The 9,571-nt window shown below is 37.2% G+C and overlaps 1 protein-coding gene across 1 annotated transcript in view; it reads left to right on the top strand.

Annotated features, from left to right (window-relative positions):
• LOC145261077 (cysteinyl leukotriene receptor 1-like) overlaps positions 1-7,927 on the top strand; it is an 8,671-nt gene extending 744 nt beyond the window's left edge. Inside the window, exons 1-2 of the mRNA XM_080119255.1 lie at positions 1-681; positions 6,457-7,927. The exon at positions 1-681 is cut by the window's left edge and continues 744 nt beyond it. Coding sequence (XP_079975381.1) covers positions 1-681; positions 6,457-6,679 — 904 coding nt within the window. The 3' untranslated portion in view covers positions 6,680-7,927. The remainder of the gene's footprint in view (positions 682-6,456) is intronic.
• Positions 7,928-9,571: the final 1,644 nt, after the last annotated feature.

Here is a 9,571-nt window from a genome sequence, read left to right as displayed (position 1 = left end):
TTTGCCGGCCCATTGGGTCTATGTGAATTTCCCTGAAGCTATACAAAGGTCTGAACATTCGCACATAATGTGTAAATTTTTTAATTTCTTTGGATGGGGAAGCAGCGATTATGGAATTATCTTGACTGTTGCAATGACCGTTGATAAAGCGGTCGCCATTTTGTTTCCCATCAAGGCCCAAGCGAACTGCACCACGAAGAGATCCAAGAAGGTCATCGCCGTCCTTTTTGTGCTGATCGTTGTCAAGGAGAGTCATTTCCTCTTCGCGTCGAACATCGTCCCCCCGGGCCGCCTAGAACAATTATGTACCGTTGACATCCCGAACGACATCTACCGGGTCTTCTACAAAAACATCTGGCCCGTCATTCACAACTTCTTCCTCTTCCTCTCGTTCGCCGTCATCATCGTGTGTAACAGCATCATCATCTTCCGGATCAAGAGGTCGCGCCATTTCAGAGAGTTCAGTGAGTCGAAACGGATGTCGCAGGCGATTGACCGGTCGAAGAGCCGGCAGATTACCGTCATGCTGCTGGTCGAGTCGTTCTCTCTCGTCATCCTCACGTTGCCGTTTTCCTTGTATGTGACCGTCATCAGCCGAAGCCTGAGTCGACCCGACCCCCATTCAACGGCCCTCAACCAGTTCGTGTTCGCCACTGTCTTCTATCTGCTTTATGTGAACAGGTAAGCGATCAACTATAAACAAAATCTAATATATAAAGGACAAATGCTAGTGTGTGTGTTTGTATGTCCTGCTAAAACTACAAAAATACACCACAAACCTTTACAAAATTGGTATATTTTTAATCAGCCTAACATCGGAAAATTTAGAAAAAAAAACAGTTTTATTCTTTAGTAGTTATCTTATAGTCGTAGTTGTTGTTGTAGTAGTAGTAGTAGTAATAGTAGTATATATATATATATATATATATATATATATATAGTAATTTATAAAATATATATGGCGATTAAGCTACACTGAATATTCCGCGTTTCATCCACTCTAGGACTCTTCAGGCTTATGCGCGAATTCTGTGGTTGTTTATCGTTTTTTATATGCTCCTATTCTATTGAGATTTTAGTTAGCCAACCAGCTTTCTAGTATCCACCGCGCCCTTCCTATCAGCCAATGAGCATGCATTTATCTGACAAAGGCCTATTTGGCCTCTGGTTGACCTGTTCCTTTGTGTGTGCTCTATTTAGTTTCTTGATTTGTATATTTATATACATTTTTTTATAACGAAAATATACCAATATACCAAATTATTTTATAAATTACTAACTAGCTCTACCTACGCATTGAGCACCTTTGAAGTAAATACTTAAAGTTTACGCATAAATCTATACTTTCGTATATTAATTTATGTGAGTAAATTAAGTATATATATATATATATATATATATATGTACATTAGTGACAACTAAGCAAAAATGTCCGAAGCAAAATTCATCTCGAAGCAGCAAAACTAAAGATGGCTTGCAATGACACTATATATATATATATATATATATATATATATATATATATATATATATATATATATAAATTTTTTATAACGAATTATCATAAACTTTAACGATAGAATAGTATTATAATTTTACAAAAGACTGCAAATTTTCATGTAGTTTCGGCCCATGGAACCAAAGATATGAGCATTTCAATATTCAATTTGGCGACGGGTATAGATATATCCATATATATCAGGTGCCCAAAAAGTCTTTGCCGATTTTTATGAAGGAAATTAAACATTCACAGTTTAAGTATTAGGTGTATTTATTCATCAAAATATGAACCTTCGCATTCTATGACTTCTCCCAACGGTTTAGCAGCTTAGTAATTCCATTTTTGAAAGTCTTTTGTTCTACTCTGGAAAAAAGTTATGTGCCTCCATTTTCAAGTCATCTTCAATATTGAATGCCTTGTTCTTCATATGATTATATAAGCTCAAAAATAAGTGGAAATCTGTTGGAGAGAGGTCTGGTGAATATGGTGGATGGAACATAATCTCCCAGTTTAATTCTGCGTGGCGAGGGTAATTTTTGCAACGTGTGGTCGAGCATTGTACGGCACAATCACGTTGACACACCGATTCTCGCCAGATCACCGAAGTTAAGCAATGTTGAGCCTGGCCAGTACTAGATGGGTGACCATTTTGGGAAGGCTAGGCGTTGTATGTACCTTCTGGGAAGATTGGGTGTGGGGCTAGTACCCTCATCCTGTAAAAAAACAAACAAAAACCCCTCCTCGCTACAAAAACATCTACAAAAAGTTTTAGATGGCCTATGCCTCTCCAGGGCTCAAGGGTTATGGGCCGAGCATTAAACTTGTCTTTTGTTTACTAATGCAGGCTGTTTTTTCAGCAAATTTTCTTGAACTCTTACAAGTTGTTCACAATATTTGTTAGCATTAATGGTTTCTCCCGTTTTTAAGAACTAATAGTGAATTATTCCTTGACATGTCCACCAAACACAGAGCAAAAGTTTTTTTTTTTCAAAATAGTGGTCCCTTTGAAATTTTTGGCAAAGGATCCCCCGGCGATAACCAATGATATTTTCTCTTAAAGTTCGTATACATTACCCACTTTTCATCACATGTCATAATTCGGTAAAAAATGGGCCTTTTTTTTTGTCTACTGAAATGAGAAGAGCATATGGAAAGCCTCTGCAGTTTGTTTGCTGGCGTTAATTCATACCGTACCCATCTGTTTACCTTCCATCTCTTTCCCAGCTGGTGCAAATATGGTTTCATCACTTCCATGAAACCTCGAAGCTAGTTCGTGGCAGGTTAGACATGAATCTGACTCTACAGCTGCCTTTACATATCATTAGAGATATTGGTCGTCCAGCTTGAGTCTCATCTTCATGGGTTTCATTGCCAGAACGAAACTTTTGAAACCAGTTTCGTGCAGTTCTTTCACTTACTGCACCATCACCAAACGCTGTACATAGCTCGCGAGAAGCAGATGAAGCACTTGTGCCCAGTTTAAACTCATACAATAGACAAGCACAAATTATCAACTTTTTATCAGTCATATTTAAGGTCTGAAATAATAAAGTAGCATTAGTCATGGAAAATTATAAAAACTGAGACCGTTCAAAAATTGTCAATACAAGTTGGTTTCTGCATATGCTTGTTAGTAATGAAAAATAGGGGCCTAATTTAAGTCAAGAAAAATCGACAAGGACTTTTTGGGCACCTGATAGTGTAATGACCCTTTAGGCTGTGATTATAGCGTAGTATCTTTTAACTGTGGCAAGCGGGGTCAAGGGTCAAAACATTATTATTATTGTTATTGTATTCTTGTTAATTGATTTGAGCGACGGATGGTCGCTGGATCAGTTATGATGAGAAGAATAAACAATTAAATTGCGAAAGAAATGATTTACGTGTGAATCGCAAAAAGAATGTGAAAATAGAAAATATATGCAAACATTATTTTGGGGTTTTGAATAAACAAATAACTAGGTGGATTAGATTGATATGAGACACGTAATTGGGTGACGTAAGAGAACACGTGATGTAGTTAGTTTGGAGAGATTCAGGGAGTTGAGGATTGACCACCAGAGCGGACAGACGTCTAGACAAGGGTGGACAGACAGCTAGGAGCGGTCTGTATGAACAGAAAATGTAGACAAACTGCAGATCATGTGAAAACCAATTGAGACAACTGTAATGAATTTATATTACAAAAATATAAAGAGTTGTTTTAATGGTTTCACAAATAAGAACGGTTGTCTCAATTATATGGTGCTGATCGCTTCATGGTTGTTAGGGAGCAGCGGGAATATACAGAAGAACTCTCGAAGAAAAAGTTATGAAGCATATATTATTCTTCTTGCATATGAACTGTAAAGATATCCCATGTGATAAGTCTGATACAACATGATTCAGTTTACACGTCAATATCATGTCCTCCTAATTTAACAACATACGTACGATTTATACGTTTATCATCTGTCTGTTAAAAGAACAATATATCACATCAACTAGGTAATACATGACACGTTTTAATATATCATCTCTTTCCAATATAAACCAATATACGACAACAGATATACTACATTTTTGGATAATTTTATAAGTTCGAAATCTCGGCAATCACTGATTAGAATTTAACAAATGAAAGCTCGTTGGAAAGCTAATGACCTGAACTGTATAGTGGGCTATGTGACATTTGCCCTTAAGGTCACACGTTACTGCTTCAAAAAGTGGGGGATCACTTTTCTATATTAATTCAACGGAATCCAACAAGACCAAGAAACTACAAGAAAAGATATAATATAATACATTTAAATGGTCGATTGGGAATGAGAAAATTATGTTCGCAACTTTTTTATTAACTCAGTGTTTCAGATGTAAACATCGTCAACAATACTGTAATAACTGAAAGGAAAACTTTGATAATCGTCAAAAGCGAAATACCTTTTATGTACCTGTGTGTATGTTTTGTATATGTGATTCTATATGATATATCATGTATATTTTACATAGCATTAAAGTCGCCTTCAGACGGTAGGTAGATGTACACATCTTCACACCGTCACTTTACACGGGTAGTTTCACTTTGTTCTTTTTTTTTGCCAATAAATTTGATGTGATATAAAGTTTCGCATGCGTGTGTGGATAGAGAAACGGAAGTAAAAAAAATTAATACTTGTCCCTAAACAGTTAAACGCACATTATTGTAATACAAGTATCCTATTCACAACCCATGCTGGCATTTATTTAATGTTATATAAATAGTATGGACAGAATACACATTAGTGAAAAACAAAAAAACTTTGATAAAATATACGAAAACGCCGTTTTCTCATAATGTTAGATTTCAACCACAAATTTAATTTCACTAAAGAACAGCAACAAACACAAGGGATGTACTCACAATCAATACGTGGGTATTCGTAGTAAGAATATATCTGGCAACATGCTTGTCTGCTTCGTTCGATGAAGAGCTAGTGAAAAGATAGTAAATACCAGTCTCATTCTCGGACGTTAGAAATCAATCACTCGACCAGTAATTTCTGAATTACTAAATCTAATATATAAAAGGCGGTCTGTCTGTTTGTCTGTCTCCATATTTTCAAACTCTATCTCCTCCGGAACTAAAAATCGTGATTGGATTTTTCACGGACCGTTCTTCTATGGCTCTTTAACCGATTAAAATAGTTTTTAAGGGGTCAAAATTGATCAAATTAAAAAATCGTTATACATGTTGTGCATTCATATTTATTTATTAATTTTTAAGCAGTTCACATGCGTGTCACGTTGGTTCAGTGGTAACGTCACCAGCTTTGAATGCTACGGTTTTGATTTCGATTCTAGCTGATGGCACCTAAATACTTTTTTTTTACTTTTTAAATCACGATTCTATAATAATATATGCGAAATCTGGACAAATTAAAATATCATATTTAAGCGTACTTTACGACTGGACAATCCGGGTGCCCCCCCGCTAGTCTAATATATAAAAGGCTATATGTATGTCCGTCTGTCTGTCTTTATATTTTCAAACTCTGTCTCTTCGGAAACTAAAATTCGCAGAGCGGTGCTAGACGATCTCAAATCATTTTTATTTTCTAGACACTGTTCTTCTATGGAACCGATTAAAATTGGTCAAAATTTTTAAAAAATCGTTATAATTTTGGACATTCACCTTTAGCTTTAATTTTTAATTTTAATCAGTTCATATGCGTGTCACGTTGGTTCAGTGGTAACGTCACCAGCTTTGAATGCTACAGTTTTTTTTTTACACAGTGATCACCACTTATCAAGGCCCGGAAGCCACTCAGGGATAAGGGTTATTGCAATTACATTACGTTAGTGTGGAGATTTGATGAAGTGTTTACTTAAGGGGGCGGTTCATTAGGAATTTGTTAACATTGGACTTGAAGACATCCAAGTTGTAGTCCGGTGGGAAGCAGGCAGACGAAACAGAGTTCCACAGGCGTGCAGTTCTAAGAAAGAAGCTTTGTTCATGGAATCCGCGTTTTGATTTAGGCACAGATATAGAGTGGGGGAAATTTTTCACAGTGGATTCAGCTAGACGGGTGTTTTTCGTGAAAGATTGGCGAGGGGGGACCAGAGATTGGAGTTCAGACGAGCACCTGCCATGGAAATAGCGATAAATCAAGGATAGGCTTGCAACGTTTCTTCTGTGGGAGAGAGGTTGCAGGGTAGAGAAAAGTGCATCCCCCACTAAGCCACGAAGTCTATTTTGTACTCTGTCAAGGCAGAATAGGCTGTTTTTAGCAGCTCCTGCACAGATATGGCAACAGTATTCCATCCTTGTTCTGCTATCAGTTTCGATTCAAGCTGATGGCACCTAAATACTTTGTTTTCACTTTTGAAATCACGACTCTATAATAATATATACGAAATCTGGACGAATTAAAATATCATATTTAAGCGTATTTTATGCCTTGAATGAAGAATAATCATGTAATTCTTTTGTTTTCTAGGTGCTTGAACTTCTGCATGTACTGTATCTCCGGCTCTCGATTCCGAGGCGCTCTTTGGGAAGTGCTCGGGTGTCGCAAACGATACCCTAAATATCCAGTGGTCATAAAACACAACACTTCCCCGGGTACATCCTGCGAGCAACTTGTCAGCACGGTGTCTCGTTCATCGCTGGAACAACATCATCACACCCATCAACATCATCAACAACAACAACACCAATAGAACCTTACGTAACGTTACTCTTACGCTCGAACCGTTTTCGTTACAGTTCAAACCTCTCTCGGACCCCCACGCCGTCCGGTACTGTCAGAAAAGAACAACAAACAAAAATAAATAAATCCAAATCGGCATTTTCTTTTTCTTCAAAGGCATTTATTAACTTTACTCTCCCATCTCGACACTACTTAAAAGGTCTCTCGCTGCCACATGTCCATCTAACCCTGCCCACGTTTCTCTTTCTTCTGACCGTACGCTGGTCACAGCCGGCCCATTCTCGCCTTGACTTCACACGTCCATCTCCTTCGGTTCCAAACTTTTTTCTCCCAACCACGTGGTGTCCTTTTTTCTTTTTTCTTTTTTTCTTCAGACGTAAGCCCGAGCACACTCGACAACTGCTAATACAGTCCTAATTTGCATATGCATTCAAAAGCTGCTCCTGCTGCTAATACAATCACTTGCCATCCATCCTTTGGCTGCTGCTGATATTTTCATACGCACTCCAAAAAACCTTCAATGCGGAAACCAACCTACATAAACTACAAACACTTACAAGGCAAAAATACAACAGAAGCAAAACAAAAAGATGGAAAAAGCACATGAACCCAAAGAAACTACAATTGCTAGAATCTTAGAAACTGTATGCCTCCTTTTCCCAAAAGGCATTAGTCGAGACTGACCCCACACGAAATAACCGTAAAGGTCAAAAGAAAATGGAAGGACCGAGGAGGGAAGGCACTAACTAGACCTCCACTGGAAGGCTTGTTTTTAATGTGACCTTCTTCATTTTTAACAAATGATTCGATTGTATCAGCCGAGTTCAATAACTAGGACGATTCATTCTCATTGTTTGTTTAGTACGCCTGACCCTCGCTACTCAACATTCTTCCCTCACGCATTTCCTAAGCATGTTCAGCACATTTTGACTCACTTCTCCCCCAATTCACCCCACTCACCGCCACACTGCCATCTGGATAAAAAAATAAAGAAATACCGGAATCTTATGCATGACATGAAAAGAAATTGGAATCTTAGGAAGATTTCCATCATTATTGGAGCAAGGGGACTCATGAAGAATTTTAAAAAATGCCTGGCAAATATACCCGAAAAGCCAAGTGCAAGAGATATATAAACATTGGCACTTAAAGAGACGGTCAGAATCTTTAAAAGATCCCTCGGTTAACATATATGAGTGCATGAGATAGTGAATCCGGTAGGATACCCCATCCATCCAATAAAAAAAATAAAACAAAAGTTATTGCATGTTCTAATAATGGACTAACATCGCGATAAAATGAATTTGAAAGAAATAAAGTTTGTTAGGTCCAATTATTTTGTTGTGTATTCACTCTCCTGTTCCGTTAATACTTCCGGTGTTAACCTTGAATCAGCTTATTGCCACCCAAATTCCTGTGAAGATCAATGATCGTTGGCAGCGAGAAATCAATGGTAAGCGGCTGTTGCAGTTATGCAAATTCATTTGCAAAGCTTATGGGAAGAGGTGGAGAGTACTGGAAATCTGAGAAGATTGTTTGTCAAAGAGACTCCAAGGAACACCACTGATTATTAGCAGGGAGTAATCTCTGATGATGGCCTGTGTGAGCACACCTAGTGGGTACAAATAATAATGACAACAGACAAACCCATCCAAGCAGGAAAACCAGATGTAATAATAGTAAAAAAGAAAATGAAAAAGAAATTCGCCTAATAATATATTTTGCCGTTCTAGTGTTACGTATTCGCTGTGGTCGGTTGTTCAGAATACGCTTGTCCAGTCTACATAAATGGTAACATCTATTTTTATCGTTACTACAAAATATATACACGCTGACAGCGAAGTAAAAATCACAACACAGTTGATCTACAAAAAATATATTGCTTTTATTTCACACCCACCGATCAACTCGGACGGTAAAGAAATGGTAACGAGCCTCACTCTCTGTGACCGACTGACTGACTTTTTCTTTGTGAAAATTTTATTTACAAAAGACATTCTTTCCTATTGGAATGTTTAATATTTCCTTTGTCTATTGTTTCAACCTTTCACGGATATCCTCTCACATATTTCTGGGTCAAATTATTTTGCGTGTGTGCAACCTTTCGAATATTTTTCTTCCTGATGTTGGCAGCTAATATCTAACAATATCTAATAGTTGATTTTGCCGTCATAGCAGATCACACGATGAAGGCAAAAGAGACCGAAAAATAGATTGAACTTGCCAGAGAACTTAAAGGAATGTTAATCATTAATGAAACTAACGTAACACCGATAATAATAAGAGTACTAGGACCAATTCGAAAGAATTTGGGTACCCCTGAACAAAATTACTTCAAAAGAATACGAAGAATTAGAAATCAAAAAACGAGGAATGGCACCAAGTATAGCACACGTCAGAACAGTTAGAGTATTAAGAAAAATCCTCGAGTGCGGAGACCCTTTCATATAGCTAAATAATTCTGACAAATCACATCAACCGATAAATAAAAATAGAATAAAGTTAAATAAACACGAATAAAAACATAAAAAAGGATTTTACGCGAAACCAAGGGAATTGAAACTACCAGAATACGAAGCGCCTTCAATAAGTTTCCGAACTTTTTTTCTAAAGACATTTAAAATTATTGTAAACTCTTGAAAATTCAGTATCTTATTGCTATACATGTTATGAAATGACTGACCAATTTTTATGATTTCAGGCTCAAATGAAAAGCTACAGCAGGAGTTGGAATACACCCTACTAAGGCCTGATTGTCACAGTTTTCAAAAATGCAATCTGGACGCGAGGACACTTTAAAAGAACGAAGTGCAATAACATTTTGTTTTAAATAAATGACACATAAACGTATGGAATGCTTCAGACTGGTTTTTAACCATCTTGCATGAATTAAGCATCAGTT

This window comes from Euprymna scolopes, chromosome 37 (genome assembly GCF_053919585.1).
Source record: "Euprymna scolopes isolate OS-2025 chromosome 37, ASM5391958v1, whole genome shotgun sequence".
Taxonomy (NCBI): Eukaryota; Metazoa; Mollusca; class Cephalopoda; order Sepiida; family Sepiolidae; genus Euprymna; species Euprymna scolopes.
This window is presented reverse-complemented; position numbering and strand designations above follow the sequence as displayed.